The 19,914-nt window shown below is 39.1% G+C and overlaps 2 protein-coding genes across 3 annotated transcripts in view; both read right to left on the bottom strand.

The window, feature by feature from the left end:
• The window catches only part of LOC118825974 (E3 ubiquitin-protein ligase TRIM39-like), a 424,414-nt gene that overhangs the window by 22,259 nt on the left and 382,241 nt on the right, over positions 1-19,914 (bottom strand). The gene's annotated exons all lie outside the window — the stretch shown is intronic.
• LOC118825936 (NACHT, LRR and PYD domains-containing protein 3-like) overlaps positions 9,828-19,914 on the bottom strand; it is a 31,631-nt gene continuing 21,544 nt past the window's right edge. Inside the window, exons 10-13 of the mRNA XM_036596801.1 lie at positions 18,737-18,910; positions 11,503-11,676; positions 11,190-11,363; positions 9,828-10,343 (exon numbers count right to left, since the gene is read on the bottom strand). Of these exons, the coding sequence (XP_036452694.1) occupies positions 10,337-10,343; positions 11,190-11,363; positions 11,503-11,676; positions 18,737-18,910 (529 nt within the window). The 3' untranslated portion in view covers positions 9,828-10,336. The remainder of the gene's footprint in view (positions 10,344-11,189; positions 11,364-11,502; positions 11,677-18,736; positions 18,911-19,914) is intronic.

The raw sequence follows: 19,914 nt of genomic DNA, 5'->3' as shown, positions 1-19,914 counted from the left end.
AAAATTCTCTTACTGACCTATAAAGCTCTGAACGGACTCGCCCCTCAGTACCTGAGTGAACTTCTCTCCTACTATGAACCATCACACCTACTTAGATCACAAGGTGCTGCTCACTATTAGTACCTAGAATTAATAAAGCTACATCGGGGGGGAGCCTTCTCAAACAAAGCCCCCAGCTTTGGAATAATCCTCCAGTCAGTGTTCGAGACTCAGACACAGCCTCAGTCTTTAGGGAATCATATGCTTTCAAAGATGGGGGGTTATTTATTTTCACCCACCACCTTAAATGGAGCAGCAGCTGGACTATTTAAGGTGGAACGGGAAATTGAGCTAGCTAGCTACCAAGACATCAGCATGCTACTAGCGATTTTTAATCTTCATTATGAAAAAAAGGACCATAATACTTTGAAACAACATTAATCTAAGACTAATACAATGGTTATCATAATGTTTTGAGGGTTTCCTCTTGCCGGTTTTTCCTTTTTTCTCATAACACTCTGTTTGGAGTCTAAAACACCTCCATTTGAAGGGCCATGTAGCCCTAACTCTTCACCCTACCTCCCTATCTCAACAAACATCGGGACACCCTACCCCTCGGCGTGAACACGCAAAACGGAAGGGTAGGGCTAAGTGGTAGGGGTGAGGGGTAAAATGGGACTGGGCCATGGTCACCGTTCACCTGCCTCATTCTATATTGAGTTCTTCACATATTCATACTAATGTATTGTCGTGACTGGTTTTCATTGTTATTCATAGAAAATGTAACTCTCATTTTCAGCTGTGATATAATTTTAATAGTAGTCACTGATTTTCATAGATCTGTTTCTCACTGTTACTCTGATAGGCCTCTAACGGTAGTCATCGGTGGTTAATCTATATACTTCTGTTTAATGACAAGATGGATTCTTTTTTCCTCATCTGTACATTCCATATTGTATATTCATTATCAATTCATTTATGTTGCTTTTGTGGTGTAATTGTCTTGCTATCTGGTGTCTCAAGGTTTCTTCCTCTTGCTCTTAGAGAGTTTTTTCTTGCTACTGTCACCCTTGGCTTTCTCATTTGGGGCTAGTACCTGGATTTCTGTAAAGCTGATTTAATAATTGTTGTAAAAAAACACAATATAAACACATTATTTTTTAACTGAACTGAACTGAATATTTTACTAGATAAAGTGGAAAACAAAGTAAAATGTAACATTTGCAACTCAAAATTAGCTTACAGTCAAACCAGATTACTAGTGCCATTGCATTAACATAAACTGCCAGCAAGCACTAAAACTAGTAGATGGTCCTCTTCAGCTTCTCCCTCTTCTTTCTGCTGAAGAGCTTGACAAAATCACAGTCTCTTTGTGCTACACAAAGAACAGTCTTTTGGCCTCTCTCTGCTTGGGTGCTAAAACTACAGCCTTTTGTCCCCATTCTGCTTTTTACTGAAAAAAGCAGAAGCAAAACCAAGAATTTTGCAAGACTCAAAAGCAGGCAGAATGCAGTAAACAGCAACAGAGGTATGAGGGGCTTAATGGGAGCTGCTGGTAAAGGAAACCAAGAAAAAAGATGACTTCAAGAAGAAAGGAAGGAAGGATAAAAGAAGAAAGAAAGAATAAGAAACTGTCTGCAGTCTTCAACAGAGTCTACGGAAAAGTTCAGACATTCCTCTGAGAGGTGCACATGTGAGTTTACAGGCTCCAAAGAGCAGAAAAGATACACTTTCACAACGACACAATAACACTTTTGAAGAACTGACTCTCACTGGGTGTGATAACTTTGTAAATTCACATGATATCTTGGTTTAAATTAAATGTCCCTGCCTTCAAGAGTTGAATTTGATGTTTTAGAAGTAAAACTCTAAGGCAATTTTGAATATTATATAAAAATAAAACTCTGTGAAATACATATGCAACTGTACTTTGTGACTATACTTAACTACTATTTTGAAAAAGTGTGTTATTTAATCCAGTATTATTACAACTGAATACTTGTACTTTTGCTCAGTTACTTTTTACAAATCCCAAACACCAGGAGAGGGCTTACTCAGCTCAGCCTTTAACTTGGTGCCACACCTAAATTGTTAACTACAGCTGTGCCTGCTTTTCTTCCTGTCCAGTGCTTTCGATTCATAATTCATGTCAGATTCTGATTCTAATATTTTGCTCATTGTATTTTGGCTGAATTTTGGATATATATTTTGGTTTGCATTTAGCACAGAACCTAGATAACTGATGGCAAATCATTACTGTTATATCATGAAAGAAACTGAATCCAGTCATCAAAACTTTGACCATATGAGTTAATTATAATAGTTAGTTTACTTTATTAATAATTAATTTACATATAATATAAATATTATATATTATATCAAGTTATCCATATATGCCCTGCAATGGACTGGCGACCTGTCCAGGGTAGCACAGCAAATAGCACAAGGAGGGATATCATCTATACAAAATAGCTAATTTCTTAAGCAAAATGAAAATCCTCCTTACAAATAATCACATCGTCATACAAGCTCTGTGAGCACTTCAGGGGAATATGGAGAAGATGGGTCGGGGTTCAAAATGCATGACAGTCCCTCCTACCACACAAAACCAACAACACTTCATAACAGCCTTCACATCACGACAGTGCCCACACAGCCAAGCAGCCAGGAGGGTCAGACACATTAGCGTCAGAAAATGAGCAGTAATTCTGCATGATGCATAAGTTTCATTCAAAGGAACATGCTGCACACTGAGTACTGAGCAAACACACTGAGAAACTGAGCTACAGCAGCTTTGCTAGCACTGTGCACTGAAGCTAAAAGAAGGCACTGATGTACGTGGTAGGACAGTACAGTCTCTCTGCAGCCTATTTTACAAAGACAATTAAAAAAAATCAAAGTATTAACATTTAAACCTCACACTCTGCCTCAATTTTGCTAGTGTATGTGTCTCTACCTGTATTGAGAAGTGGTCATGATAGTGATTATGTGTGTTTTAAAACTGGTTAAAATCTCCCAGTGTATGTCTGGTGAATATGATACCAAGGCAGAAAGTTTGATTTGGCCTTTGGCTGCCACAGCATTGACAATAGTTCACTGCGTGAGCATTTTAGAGCAGGAAGTGAGGCTGCCTTCCTGTCCCTCATGGCCACATGGTGAGCACTTAGATCCCATTGTTTTGAAGTAAAAGAACTTTGTGTTTTAATAAAACTATTATGATTTTATGTGTGTACAGCTGTTCAAAGCTGTGTTTTCTAGTGATGTACAAAATGAGGTAAAATGTCACTACTGAAACAGTACCTACTGAAATACTGCAGCGTTTTGATTGTTTGTTAGCAACAAAATGGACTGTTCAATGATTTGTTTTAATAAAATAAACATAATCAAGATACTGGGTTACTCAAAGCAAAAGGATTAGTCTAAAATCCAGGAGTTTTTTTTTAAGTTAAAAGTCTGAAATATGTCTGTAGTTTGGTTTTGCGTCTGTTCATCACCATGTGACACAAGTAAGCTAAACGCTTAGTAGTTAAATGAAAATGTTTGTGAAATGTTTCTTTTTTTTATTTACATTATTCACATAGGTAGAGTTTTCACACGTGCTCGATTCACTCACTGGAAGATGCATTACAATACTTATTTTCATTAGGTGCCTTCTTTGTTGCTTCTGTCCTGTAACCATTTATTTCTGTAACTTGATAGTTTACTGACATCTTCTGGCCAAACAGGCGAACAAGTTGCTGTTATTTTGTTCCTGATCTTGTTGCTTCTGACTCTGAAGGGACATTTGGAAAAGAAAAATTAAAAGATGTTTGGGGTTTAGACAGGAAGCTTTAGTTTTACAGATGCCCCTGTACTTAAATCAGGACTTAAAGAAAGTAAACATCTTTTCCATAGAGAGCTACATTCAGTAAACTTTATGTTCCTTTCTAAAGAAACAAGAAATCTCCTTACACATCCTACTGATACGTGACATATTGGTCTGTCCATAGAGGTCCTCCATGTGCAAATAGTATCTGCCAAACTTTATTCACTGCAAATGTTTGCAAAAACTCATACATTTTAATGAGGACTCAAATAAAGTAAAGTTCATTTTACAAAAGAAAACAACAAATCACCCTACAGCAATATGAGGCCCACTCTGTGGACAATAACAAAGAGAATTCAGTCAAATATCGGTGAAGGGAGTGTCTTCTGAGGATGTGAGTGAATTTTCTACTTTTGTCATCATATCTTTATCAGTATAATGTGGATTTTGAGATAATTTGAGAGCTAAGCATTGAGCTGGACCCTCTTTGAGACTGTGTGTGTGACATAAAGACATACAACGAGCTGTGAAAACGTGCTCCCAACCTAACGTCTCTGACTTTTAAATGATTATTTCAGGCTTTACAGGGCGACTTTTTTTAGTATTAACAAAATTTTAAAAACTGCAGTTCAGCAAATGAAGACCATGTCTTCTAGAACTGTCTATTTTGCTGGCTTTCTCAGCACCTACTGCTAACCTGCACGTGCAGTGACTTTACAGATAGTGTAAGTGGGCACTGAGTGGGCATGAATTCTGATTAGATTGCACATATTTTATTTGAATAACGTTTAATAACATCTATCATTTTTAAACAGGTATCTGACTTGATATGGTAGGGAGCTGTTTCATTAAATACTCAACACTCCCTCTGACCAGCAGGTCCTGTCCACAGAAACATATGCTTAGTTATGTGCTTTTAAAAATATTTTAGGACTAATTTTGGTGATTTCTACTGAATTCCCCCTCTGTTACACACAGCAATCTTTGTACTAAAGTGGACTTACTCATTTGTTACGTTTACGCTGGTATTAACAAATTCTGTGACTATATGTTTCATTTAAAGACTTGTACTTTATACTTCTGACACGGTTAATAACTTCATAAAAATACAACTAGTAGCTTACCTCAAAACCTCTCATATACTGCAGTTTGCGCACTTAATAACTGTGATAGCAATTGTACCAGTTCACATGTTTAATGCAGAAATAATGCAAGACAGGACTGAACTGGATTCCCGGATCACTTGCAAATATTGCGAATGTTGGTTGAATTTATCATAGCTACATTCCTGGAGGGACTGAATGTGGTGCTTGCCAAACACCCCACAGACATGCTGTGAATCACCAATTGCGTTGTGTATGAAATGCTGAGATTTCCCTTCAGATGTAATGCATTAAACTAGTTCATGTCTCTAAAAGTAAGAGAAAGGCTCTTGGAATATAGGCCTAAAAATAATCTCAGAATTGAGCAAGAGCTGCTATTGTGACCTTAAAGGAACCGTTCACAGAAAATTTTCCCCTTTACTGTAAATGAAGTTGATCAGCAAAGACACGTTTGATGTCTGACAGTCGCTTTTTAGTTCTGCACCACTGATAAGAAGCTAATGTTTTAGAAGAACAGAATAAGAATAAAAGTTCAACATTTAGATGGGTGATTTTTCCTCTACATAAAGTATCAAAACCTTTATGACCAGAAAACTGAAACTGCCAGTACCAAAGGTTACAGTTTTATGGTTTATGGTATCTGCTTAAGTTACAAACAGAAACTAATGGTGCTTGAGGGTCTTCTACTCATTAATATAAGGGAAAGATTAGATTTTTCAGTAAAGCTTTACTTTAAGCTTGTTATTCTTTGATAATTTGATGAAATGTCTCTACATTTCCTCAGGTTTACCCCCCCAAGCACAAGCAGCTCAGAGGAAGGAAGATGGATGCTTAATGGTTCAATCAAAAGGTGTCTTATATATTTTCAGTTCAGAATTCCTTTATATTTCACTGACTGGAAGGTGTTTATAAATACAGTACCTGTCAATCACAGTCAAGTTCAGTTTGTTTTAGTACATAAAAATACAGTGGTCACTCTACCTTGTACATTGTCACAATTTCATGATAAATGGTCTAAAAGAAATTAAAATAAGATCTTGTTAACTTCCGTTAAAAGTTAAGGATATTCTTTCTTTCTCCTATGAAGTTACTTTTTTTGGAGATACAAGTTTTTGTTCTGACAGCAATGATTTATTGTTCAATAAATCTTTGCTGAAAAGGATCAATATTATCACAACCACAATATTGTAGAATACTGATCAATCTGTAAATTGTCACTGACATAAAAAAACCTTGTTTTTCTTGTTTTTTTTCCAGAATTTGCCTTTTGCCAAAATTTCATGATGAACACACCAACAAAAAAAGTCTTGTTACATTAACTTCTATTACAAGTTAAGAATATTTTCCCTTCTTCTGTAAAGTTACCATTTTGAGATAAGAGATTCTGTCATTAGCGATATATTTGTGCAGTTTGTTCATGGTGTTTTGTTGTCCAAAAATAAGAAACAGTATATATTCACCACTTGCACTATTTCCTTTTTGTTCCCTTGTTTTTTAGTCTACTGTTTAATTTCATGTATTTACTTACTGGCATGTCTGTGTAATGTCAGCTCCTGCCAAGACAAAGTTTATATAACTTAGGTCTTTCTTGGCCAATAAAATTATGATTTTTCTTTTCTTTAGTTTTCTTCTACTTGGAAAGGCACACATATAACGAGCTTTGATTTCTTTAAAACTTTTATTAACCATTATATATAAGCCTTTTTTTAAATTGATAGTTTAAAGGCATCTACTGTCTCTTGTGAATCATTGGCTCGTGTTTATTTCTTGAGCTTGTTGGCTGCTACACTGGAATAAGATTTGGGGAGGAGGATGTTACACATGAATTATGATCTATAAATACACACAGTTCTCCATTTGAAACTTTGTGACGATGTCGAGGCAAGCATGACAATACAATCACGTGTGCACTTGCAGAAACACTGCAGTAACTGACTGAGCTGACTGGAACCAGAGTGCTGCCATTAAGTTCAAGGAGCTGATGTGAGATGTGCAGCACTTCCCCGCCGTCGTACTTCATGCAGCTGGGGTAATAGTTCCTTTTTTTTTCAGATGAACAGCTTCAGAAAAGTCTTCATTGACATATAGGGTTGTGCCTTTGCGTGTTTTGACAGTTTTAGTGTTTCCTCCTTGTCTTTGTAGTGTAAAAGCTTCACAATTGTTCTTGAGTGACTGGAATCAAACTTGCCCACGCAGTGTGGCCTTTCAAATTCCACCAGTTTTGGGTCCATTTTAAGGTGATCAGCAAGTGGCTTTTTCATCTTGGTTGCCAAATCCTGCCAAGCCTCTGATTCAGAATCATGTACCCTGTCTATAATAAGATCTAGAGAGTTTACAGAAATTTATATTAGAGTTTGAATAATATGAAAGCAGAATGGAGCACTCCATTGATTATTTTACACCACTTAGATTAAGAGTTTTGACCAGTATGTACAATAAAGAACAACTAGTAAATCACGTGTGCTGTTACTGCTCCAAACCCGAAATAAACCGTTTTTTTTTCTTAAAATCAGCTCATCAGAAAACGTGTGTTTAATCTCAAAATACTCACAATACTCTAAGAATCATAATGACTGTTACCACAGTGAATGACCACAACATTGATGCAATGGTAAAGGGGGAAAACTAAAGTTTGGTGCTTAATGGGGGAATGAGTCCCCCTTCTCTCTCAGCAAAACCATGTGACCGTGTTCTCAGAAATATTTTAAAAGCTACATACAAAGCTACTATACTTTAAATTCTGTTTTGTTTGTGTTTATATAGTGTCTCTGTTGTGTATTTTGTACTTAGTGTGAAATAAAATAACATGCAGTAGAAAATCACACAAATGTGAATTGGCTGGCTCTGTGTGGCAGCTTTGATTGGATACTGGAGCATGACGGGCGTGCTTTCAAGCGAATGTTGTGCATGTGGCTCAGCTCATCAATATTCAACATCAGATTTAATGATGTTGTTAGGAATCTGCTGTCCCATTTCCTCAATTTCTACTCGTTCTCTCCATTCCTCCTGCTTTCTTTCTCCGATTGATTCCTCTGCAGTCTTCTGGGGTAGGAAAGGAGAAGTAGCAGCAAAATTTCTGCCATCATTATCCATCATCTCTGCTACAGCTGTAGCAGCACCCAGACCCTCAGCAAAGCACTCTGGGAAAAGGGGGAGGGGTTTGGCTGTAGGGTCTCCCATTACCATGTTAATCAGCCAACCATGTTCCAAAAGAGCCACTGTGAAGGCCAGCAGCTCGATATAATTAAACACAGAGCTGCTTTCACATCCATATACAATAGTTTAAATTCTGCACAGTGCTGATATTTCTGCCTTTACTCTGGACACTGTCCTGTTGCTGTTCCTGGGGTTTCTATTATAGAAGCTGTAGACTTACAGGGTCTAAAATGAATCATGTTGGGATGGTACTGTATAACAACAGGTTCTGTGTTGATTATGAGGGATAAAAGTGAGTGTGTAAGTAGAAAAACACTGTAATAGGTAGAACAATTAATGAAGCCCAGCTGATTCTAATGTGGTCTTTATCATAGTTTTCAGAGAGCAATCCTGCAGCAGGAACATGACCAGCGATAAAACTCACAGCAGCGTTCCTGCATGTCTGCATTCCAGCGGTGCATACCAATGAACAAGTTGGTGTTCACTAATACAAAGCACCACTACCAGCCAAATGAGTGAGCTGTGAGGCTGCTTTGTGAAGTGCCACCCCCTCTTGGTCCGATCAGACTGTCTGATCGGTAAAATGGTGACAGCGCAACACTTCGATCCACCTATAAGGCTAAAGATAGGTAAAACTGAGCAGAGAAGACAAGAGAGAGAAAGCATGCAAAAGAGAGAGAGAGAGAGAAAAAATCACAGCGCTCACACGTAACTCTGTGGTTTAATTCCTGCTTTGTGTTTACTGGGAATAAATGGCGTTTGGTGAAGTTACTCACAGTGAGCCTGATGATCATGACTGCCGTGTTATTTCAGCAGAGGATAGTGTATTTGTGATTAGACTGTGTCAGATATTGGATTTCCGTTTGCCTTGACAGGACTGTGCGGGTTGGCATGGGACAAAACGTTTTGGTTGTGGGCAGGCGCGGGAAAAATTAATCTGATTTACTGTGGGATGGGGGTGGAGGGTGCAGGACTGAAAAAACAGTCCCACGCAGACCTCTACTTCCCAATTCTACAATCCAGGAACAGCAGTTGATGTTTTACTGATCAATGTGTGAGAGTAAAGCTCCAAGAGGCTGCCTAGAGAGAAATGATCCACTTTCTTGTTTAAATAAAGTGATAAAATATACACAAATTTCAACAGTAACAGGTGAGATAATAGCTGTTCCTCTCTTCATGTTAAACAGCTTACAAATTACTTCAGTCACATCACCTTATCTCTAAGATTAGAATTTCCCCATTGTGGGACTAATAAAGGAGTATCTTTGCACATGAGAATGATTCATAATCAACATAGGCACGTTGATCTGGGATAACGGAAACAAGAAGTGATAAAATTACATATATTGGCCTAATCCTGTACAGTTTAAGTCTAGGGCAACCATTTTCAGATTTTTAGTCATAAACCTGTGTGCCAAATGGATTGTCGCTGACACATAAAATACAGACATAGCACCACAGAGCATTTACCCAAGAACCTGAAAATGTTTCCCTGCCTCTCCCTGACTTTCAGTAGGGAGAAAGCATCTGGAAATTGAATATCAAGGCTCAAAGCCTTAAGTTTCCGACAGACGAGACACTTTCCTACTAAACTACATACCATACGTATCACAGACTTTACGCATTGATAAAAATAATTTTACTGATAATGATCTGTTTCTGTTTAGTTCAGTTATCACATCTGCCTAGCAGCATGATCTACTTAAACATATATGTACCTTTTCAAGCAGGTGTTTGGTTGCATATACACAGTCATAAAAGTAATTGACAAACTGCTCATGAAATCATACCAAGGACTGCACCGTTCAACTGTAATAAAAATATCATGAAAGCAAACTCCTAATCTCAGAAACTGTCATAGTGGTACAAAACAGGAAAGCAGCAGAGTTCATTCAACTGTTCTTCAGGAGCTTCTCTGCGCTGTTGAATATCTATATGTATCTCTGTGAGCCAGTGTCTTCCATGATCTTGAAAATCTCCTCCACTTCTGTGGCTCCGGTGCTGATTTCTATCATCTCTTCACCAATGTGGGCTCGTCCTCAAATGTGAGGAGTTTGATGGACAGGACACTGAAAGTGCAGTCACTGGTAAACAAGAAGTGATGTCAAGGGGAGAGCACACAGCTCTGTACTGCAGCCATATTCACAGATTTGACCAATAAAGATCCAAACACACACACATATTACCACGTAGAATCACACACTCTGTGTGTGTGTGTGTGTGTTCTATGAGACTGCATCCTCTCCTCATAACCCCTTGTGTGTGTGAGACTCATACCAGGTCAGGTGTTTGTTCAGATCCTGTAAAAAAAGGAAGGACAGAATGATCAGACATGGACACACACATATCACAGTCAGCACTGTGTGGTGTGTGGTCATGATATAAGAGCAGCATTCAAAAACATTTGGCTACAGAGTGTTTACTGACTGTGGGTGGTGATGTATGATCATGGTATAATAATAGTGTTCGAAAAACCTTTGGCTACAGAGTGTATACTCACTGAGGCACTTGCTGTGGTATCCCTGATGGTTGCTAGGGTGTTGCTAGGTCACTACTATGGTAGCCCAAAAGTTGACTGAGTTTTTTCTAATCGTACCAACATGACATATGTTGGGTGCACAAACCTTTTCACGCCACTCATTCCTATGGTAAAAAATGGTCATTTAACGATAATTGTGCATAAATCCATATGACCAATCAGAAAGCTGTATACAAGCCCACTATTCCCTGTCAAGCACTGTTGCCTCGTGGGTTTTGTTCTCCAGCTGGGCAAACAAGGACCATTCTATGTAGAGTCTGCATGTTCTCCCTGTGTTTCCTCTGGGTGCTCCGGTTTCCTCTCACAGTCCAAAGACATGCAGTCAGGCCAATTGGAGATACTAAAGTGTCCCTATGTGACTGTGTATGTCTGTGTGTCTGCCCCGTGATGGACTGCCGACCTGTCCAGAGTGTTTCCTGCTTTCCACACAATGACGTAGGAGGATAAGCGGCTTAAATGGTGAGCGAGCGAGTGACTGCTCCTGATCAGACCAAAAATTTTGGAGTTGTAATGGTGTCAATATCTCGAAAAACTGTGGGACTAAAATGCTGTAGATCACCATCCACTGGAAAAGTATGTGTTTAAAGACAGTGATACAGTAACTTACTGTAGATTCTCCAGCCTATAGTGTGGATCCTCCAGTAGATCAGAGAGCAGCTTCACTCCTGAATCTCCTGGCTTATTGAGGTCCAGATTCAGCTCTCTCAGGTGTGAGGGGTTTGATTTCAGAGCTGAAACTAGAGCAGCACAACCTTCCTCTGTAATATTGCAGTTAGATAGCCTGTAGAGAGGAAAACACACATCTTTATCAAAAATCATAAATACCATCTCACATACAAATACATAAAAACAACAGGATATCAGAGAATAACACACAGAAAAACACAGTGTGTGTTTGTGTGTAGAAGTAATGATCTTACTCCAGCTTTTCCAGTTTACAGTGTGGATTCATCAGTCCAGCAGCGAGCTGCTTCACTCCTGAATCCTGCAGTTTGTTCTCACTCAGATTCAGTTCTCGCAGACTTGAGGAGTTTGAGCTGAGAGCTCTGGACACAACTGCACAGCTTTTCTCTGTGAGTTTACAACCACGCAGGCTGAGAGAGAAATGATCACAAACACTGTCATTTCAAACATGCATCATTTCAGCAGATAAAATGCAGACAAAATGAGACACACAAAACTAGTTACACAATTTACAAAACACAAAATCTTTAAAACCTACACACACACACACACATACACACACAAACACACATTCTCTCTATATATACACTTCTCTCTCGTGCGAGTGTAGGTCTTTCTGTTTATGAGTGTTCATGTGTGAGGTCTTGAAAACGTGTTGTGATTGAGCGATTACAGTAGCTAATTCTTCATCTCTATCATGTGTTTTGACGACAGCTGCGAGAGACAGTAGGAGGAGACATCTGCAAGAGGCGGTGGGAGGACAGCGACAACAGACAACAGCCGCAAGGCCCTTTAATCCTGACATTTGATCGCGGTGGCCGAGCAGCAGAAGAGGGGCGGCAAAGAGTGAACTCTTTCCCTCTCGGCTTAGGTGCATGCACTTACATTAATGAGAGCGAGCTGATCACTGGCTTTGGCAACGTGGGCACCTTTAAAAGGAACAGAACAGGAAGAGAGGCAGGCAGCAACAGAAAGACTGAAAAGCTCTTGTTGAGAAAACAACTGAAAAGTCTAAAATGAAGCCACTGAAAAGTGGCCAGCTGTTGGTTTTATTTGGTTTTGGTATTTTGTTTGTGCTTTGTGTGAAAATAAAGTTACAATGACTGCTGACTCTATAAACTTAGAATCCAATGTATATACAAACAAAATAAATGTTTGGTGACTAATATATCCCATTACCATTTCATAATCCTGCAAGCCAATTTGTAGGTCAGTAAACCAAATTACTGGTAGCAAATCATTATATGTTCTACTGAACCCTTATGGTTAAAAAACACTGCATGTACCATTGAACCAAGTATCATGTATGTACCATAAACCAATATATATGATTAAAGTATGGAATATTTCCTTTTAGAAACCCCATAGTTTAGGGTGAAATACATTGAAACATTCGCGCACACATGCACACTACTCTCACATACACACAGACACATTACTTGCACATACCCATGAAACACACACACACAGCTTATACACATATACATACTATTTGTACATACTTGTGTGTGTGTGTGTGAATGATTGAACACAGGCTACAGTCATTGGTATGCGCACAACAGTTTTCAGCACGCTCTGAAGTAATTTCATTGTAACAGGAAGGCAGAGTTTTGGTAAATAAGAACATGCTAAGAACAAAAGAAAAAAGGTTTCTGGAAAAACTCCTTTCAATCTCTTTTAGGGCTGAACAAACAGTTGCTCTTATCAGTTTTAATCAGCCTTTTCATGTTTAATCAGCCTTTCAGTATTGTTGGTGACAGTAAGAATACTTTTTATTTTTGCTATCACATCCTATGTAGTGTAGAATCCATACAAGATTACCCACTGCTGTATAATTTACTTAGTTCCCCTGCATTAATGAACTTGATTGCAAATTCAATTGAGAGAAGTATTTTAAAACATGTACGTTGTTCAGATGAAACTGCAGTTTGTTCAGGTGTTCTCACAATTGGTCCTACCTATTGTGTGATACATCATTAGTATAATAACTTTTTTGTTCTCATCTTTTTCTGCGAATTTGGACCGCATCTTAAACATGTGGTGGTAGTGTGAAGGAAGACTGATTGTGGGATGGGAGAGAACTCTGGACCCCCAAAAAGAACTCCAGGATGAACTCAGAAACTGTTCAGGTCTAGGACTGAGTAAAGTGTACAGAGAATATGTTTGAGGGATCTTCACATGATGAGAAAGACAGTGGACTAGAAATCTCGGTCCTCCAAGAGCTGATTTTGAAACACTGACAAAATTGTAGCTGCTTGGGTGGAGAACTTGGTAAGAGGGTATGGTGGGATTTGAAGGAGTTGAATTCAATCAAATGGGTTGGTCAGATGCTCTAGTATTTGGATATCTGAGTTGGGCATAATGCTACGCTTCATATGGTTTGGTGTATGAGTTCAGCCTAGGCAGAAAAGAGGTCTTGGCCCATTGCATGGCACTTGGAGTAGGTTGTATTGCTATTAAACTTGTAAGATGAGAGGAAAGATGAAGCAGGTGAGTTTGATTCAGTGTAATATCTTGATGGCGACAGGGTTGTGAGCTGCTTAACAGATATCCGGGTCTGAACTTCTGATGAGTAAGCTGAGGGTGAAAGCGGCAAGGATTGGTTTAACATAATAAGAGATTGCATCCAACTAAGCAGATGCAAAGCATGGTAGGGGACAGGAACTTTGGCCCTGTACTAGGGAAAATGGGAATAAATAGCAAGGCAATAGCAAGAGAGAAGAGGAATGGCAGCTTGTGTAACTGTTTGGAAAGGATAATGAAGGAGTAATGTTGTAGTATAAAATGTGCATTGCTGTGGTAATGTCATCGTGTAGGGTGAACATTGACACAGTGGCGTGGTCACGTGGTTTGCACGGCCACACCAGCTGAAGGTGGCCAACAATCCTGGCAAAGAGCAGGCCTTGTTTACCTCCAACAGAGCTAAGACAAAATGGAAAAATTCAATCCAGGTAAAGGGATTTGTCTGTGATGCATGGTTGCATCTCAGTCAGAGATTCAGATTGGACAAGGATAGTGGGGGCAAGAGCAGGCGTGGAGGTACGCAAGTAATGTGAGCCTCTGAGGCTTGAGAGCACTGCAGCTGCTCTGAAAGCACTGAAACCAGACAGGTAGCGCATGCGTGGGTGGGGAAATTGGCCAGGTAGACGGATCCTATTGAGGCCAAACTAGCTAGGGCACCAGTTATGGTGAAAATGGATCAAAAGAGTGGAGGTCTGTGGGAGAGTGGCTTATAGCTCCACTGGCATCTCACAGCTGACTGTGAGAACTTTGTTACAGGAGACTGATGGTAAGGATGTGAATTTATAGAGCATTGGAGAGATTGTAGCAAAGTTTCTCCTCCCAACCTTCAGTTACTCCATAACTCTATATTGTGTTTTTAATGTTAATTTAGCCTCATTTTGAGTATGTCACACAGACTCAACTTAATGTTATTACTTACCCTATGATAAAGTAATTTAGGCTAACAAAGTATCCTACCTATAGTTATAAGTAGGGTGCTAATGTTAAATACGTGCTGCAGTAAGACATTTTGAGAAAGTAGGATAATATATCAGAACACCAGCAGTGCCGCTAGGAGTTGTTATTGGGTAGGGGGGGGTTTAATCTGCAACAAGTTTTGGCCTGCACATCAATTAAGCATGGCTGGAGCTGAAGTGAAGATGTCCCCAGAACCTGAAGGTAGACAGACAGCAGGAGATCAGTACCATCTCTGCAGTAAGGAGACTCGTTGTAAAGCCATATAGCAGTGGGTAAGAAAGATTTCACATGGCGCTCTTTAACACAGCACAGCTGTAACAGTCTGATACTGAATGTGCTTCTCTGTTTATCCAGTGTAGCATGCAGGAGGTGTGAGGTGTTGTCCAAGATGGCTAACAGCTGAAAGCAGATGTCTGGTTACATTTTGGATTCAGAAACCATGACGGTAGGGAAAAGCTGGACAAAAGCAAAGTCGTATATAAGATGTGCAACATGGAGGTGAAATATTGTGGGAATACCACAAATCTGAGAAACTATTTAACGCGACGCAACCCTGATATCCAAAAAACGCCAGACCGTAAACAACCTCCACTAGAGCAGGCATTTGCGCTGAAATTACCTTGTTCTCCCCAGTTCTCCCCATGCCAAAAAATAACTTGGGGAACTTTTGTATGTAAAGATATATGTTCATACAGCGTTGTTGAAAACGATGGCTTCCGAAGCCTCATTAATATTCTGGAGCCACGTGTTTTACCCACCCGTAAACATTTGAGTGAAGTGGCCATTCCAAACCTGTACGCAGACATGAAACATTGCATCGCAACTTTACTTAAGTCAACAGAGTGGGTAGTCCTAACTTGTGACAGCTGGATATCCAGAGCAATTGATTCGTACCTAACAATTACAGCTCAATTTATCAACGTCAAATGGAGGCTCATGTCTCATGTTCTACAGACAATTGAAACCAGTCACATGGCCAGTAATCTAGCTGAACTGTTGTCCGAGGTGATACAAGAGTGGGAGCTTGCAAACAAAGATCCAACTATTGTGACAGACAACGCTGTGAACATGACCCATGCTGTGGAATTACCCAATGTGCAACAAGTTGGTTGTTTCCCCACACACTCAATTTAGCCTCACAGGCAGCTCTCAAAATTCCACCTGTTGTGTGTTTGCTTGGCGGAGTGAGGCGCATTGCATCATTTTTTCTTTGGAGCACTATGGCAAGCCACTAATTCAAAGAGAAGCAAAAGATACTGGGGCTGCCTGCACACAAGTTGATGACAGATGTGGCAACTTGTGGGAATAGGGCACTGGAGATGCTAGAACGCTTTCTGTGCAAGCAACCAGCGATCTCAGCAACTCTGCTGTCACCAGAAGTATGCAGGAATGAAAGCAATATCTGCTTGCTGACCAAGCTTGATATAACTGTTGCAGAAGATGTGGTGAAAGCTCTAGGGCCTCTGAAGGCAGCCACCTTTGTAATGTCGGAGGAGAAGTCCCCAACTCTATCCGTCATTGCGCCTCTGCATTCACAGCTACTAGAGGAGATAAGCAGTGTCCCCCACGACTCCACCGTGATTAAGGGCCTTAAGACTGCTGCAAACAACAATTTGAAATCGAGGTATGCTTACTTAACGTGTGTGTGTGCGCGTGTTAGGGAGGACAAAAACATTGAGCTTTGTGTATAAAATACAAAAGGCTAAATGCTTTGTAACTTTACGTTATGAAATAAATATACATGGTGTGTGTCAGTCAGTTAAATATGTGAAATCTTTTTTTTAAGATAAGTGGTGCTGAAAGACAAGCTGTATGTAGCATCAGCATTAGGCCCTGCCTTTCTTGTCCGATGAGGCCCGTGACAAGACTTTTTCTAAACTGGTGACTGAAGCTATGCAAGTACAGAAATAACCTTCACAGCTGTATATGAATATACTTTCAAAATAGTCCTTTTTTCTTTTTTTGTTAGCAATATTAAACAACAAATTCCCCTTTGACTGGCTTTCCCAATTGATTTTCCATTGAATTTTATTCTTGAATATTTCCATCTTTCAACAGCAACAATCTGATGGTGATGTAGCAGAGCACACTGTGCCTGTAAAGCAAGAAGACAACTCCCTTGATCCTGTTGAAGTTTTCCACCCAAAAGGCCATAGGAATCTTCTGCATTGATGGCTCTCCGTGGACCGGCCTACACACCAAAAGACACTATCGCAGAAAATGGCGGCTGACAAAGCACGAGAAAAAGTGAACTGATACAGGGAAGTAAAACCTATTCCGCTCTCTGAAAATCCACTGACCTGGTGGAGGGTGCATGCAGGGGAATATTCTCTTTTGGCTCACCAAGCCAAACGTCATTTGTTTCCCTGGAACCAGCGTCCCTTCTCAGAGAGTTTTCTCAACAGCAGGCTATATTTTTTCTGCACAAAAGAGCTGTCTCACTCCACAACATGTAAATCAGCTCCTGTTCTTGCAGAAAAATGTCACAATCTCCAAGAAGTGAGAGAGCAGTCATGAATAGATTTGTTTTATGGACCTCAGAGTTTACAATGTTCATTTACATACAATTTACATGACTGATTTTTCCTTTTTAAAAATAAATTTAATTGCACTTTAAAAGGCAATTCAAAACCTGTTTCAAGGCCTTTTTTGACACTGGAATTGTGTGGAAGTGTGTGAGATAATCACAATTGTATGTTTACATTACATGTACACTGTTGTAGTGTAGTTGGACACATTAAATAATAAAAAGATTTGTGTAACTGTTTTGGGTTAATTCTTCATGTAAACACTAATATTTTTAATTACCATAGGTTGAGTGTTCCTTGTACAATTACAACGTTAGCTCTTTGAAAATCTCTTTTCATATCCAAACAAAACCTGTTATGGTGACTGAAGTATCCCTAAATGAATCATAATCTAATCGAACCGAACCAAATCGAATCAGAAATCAAATTGAATTGGGACCTTGTGAAACGGAATTGAATCGATTCGGGAAATCAGTGGTGATACCCAGCCCTAATATTGGGTCTACAAGAATATTGTTTCCATAGTGTCTTTGACCTTCAACCTTCAACAAAGATTAGATGCTGACATAATGACTCCAGTAGAGTTGTGCATTCTCTAATGGTTTTTGTAAGGTGCTCCAGTTCAGTGAAGTGCCTGTCTAGCAGGTCATCTTGTATGGATTCCATACTCGGCAAAATGAAATATCCTCTCTGTCACCAGCAACACTGAAAGGCTGATTAAAAATTAAAAGACTTATTAAACTGATGGGAGCAGTTGTTTGCTCATCCTGAACATCCTGAGTGTCTGGAGATTTCCAGAAACTCTTTTCCTTTGTGCTGCTGAGCATGCTCTTATTTTCTAAAACTCTGCCTTCCTGCTACAATAAAAATTACTTTTGGGCATGCTGAAAATTGTTGTGCACACACCAATGACTGCAGCCTGCATACAATCATTTAGACACACTTGTACATAAAAGTGATGTGTATGAGTATGTATGTGTTTGTGCAAGTGGGTCTAAGCTGTGCGTATGTTCAAGTGTTTATATGTGTTTTACTATAAATGGCTCTCCATAATGATCACATCCCAGTTTCTCCAGTTTACAGTGTGGATTCTCCAGTCCAGAAGAGAGCAGCTCCACACACACATACACACACACACACTAATGTACATACTCTTGCATTCTCACACACACACACACACACACACACACACACACACCCTCTCTTTCTCTCTCACACTGACACACACACACACACACACACACTAATGTACATACTCTCTCTTTCTCACTTTCATGCACAGACACTTTATCCTAAATCAATTTAATTAATATATTTAACATTTCTAATCTATAAATAAAATTTACATTTTTTAGAAGAAAATACTAAAACAAGTGAAATGTCTTGAAGCTGGTTGAATAATCTCATGATTTCTGTATCTCATGATAAGTGTGTGTGATGTGTGTGAAAGTGATGATCTCACTCTAGTTTCTCCAGTACACAGTTTGGATTCTCCAGTTCAGCAGAGAGCGGCTCCAGCCCTGAGTCCTGCAGTTCATTGTAACTCAGGTTCAGTTCTCTCAGTCTTGAGGAGTTTGAGGTGAGAGCTGAGGACAGAGCTGCACAGCTTTTCTCTGTAAGATAACAACCACACAGCCTGAGAGAGAAATGATGATCTGTTAGAAACATTGTCATCTCAAACATGAACATCAGTTCAGCAGATAAAATGAAGACAAAATGAGAAACACACAACAAAAGTTACAGAATTTACAAAACACAAAAATCTTTAAAAGCTACACTCTCTCACACACATACACACCCTTTCTCTCTCTCTCATTTGTCTCAGATGTATTCTTGGTATTGTCATGACTACCAGTTCTACCAGAGTAAAACTCGGTGAGGTTAGAATAAATACATTATAAACAAGTGTAATTAGATGTGCTGCAGTGATGTCCATTCAGACATGCAGCGGTGTCTTCCATAGATGTGGTTTTATTACTTATGTACAAGCAATCATTTATATCATTTATATCATTTCAGTAGTAAATATAAACTAATATAAAGTACTAGAAATGCATTCTCTTTTTCTCACTCTATCTTGTTGTTTATGTGAATGTGGTTCGTTCTGTTAGAGAGTGTGTGGGCTATCATTACATTTACATGTAGGGACAAGGACTTTGCCAACGTGGTCTGTCCTGACTTTAGCTTGTCAATTAATACTACATTAAATTTAGTTCATTTTAGTATGTGCATAATTTGACATTGTGAAATGACATGTTTTGTTTTTACCTAACAAAACATCTTTTCAGAATGAAACAATTATAGGGTTCAAATTAGAATCAAATTTGATTGACTGATCTAATGATTTAGTTAATGGTTACTTTAATATTCTGCCATGAAAACACTTCAGTTATGTGTGTGGTGGTGTGCACTCAGTTTTACAGAATTTTCTGTAAGTTTCACTGGACATCTTTTATGACATAATAAATTTAAAAGGTTGGTGAAAATATTTAGTTTTCAAAACTGTTCTAGTGCATGGCAGTAGCTGCTCCTTTCTTTGATCTCTAAATAAGTTTCTACTAGCATCAGTTTCAAACTAGAAATGGTGCACATGGACAGTAAGGAACAGTGTTTCCATGATGGTTAGTTTTTAACTGGTTA

This window comes from Colossoma macropomum, unplaced genomic scaffold (genome assembly GCF_904425465.1).
Source record: "Colossoma macropomum unplaced genomic scaffold, Colossoma_macropomum, whole genome shotgun sequence".
NCBI classification, from domain to species: Eukaryota; Metazoa; Chordata; class Actinopteri; order Characiformes; family Serrasalmidae; genus Colossoma; species Colossoma macropomum.
This window is presented reverse-complemented; position numbering and strand designations above follow the sequence as displayed.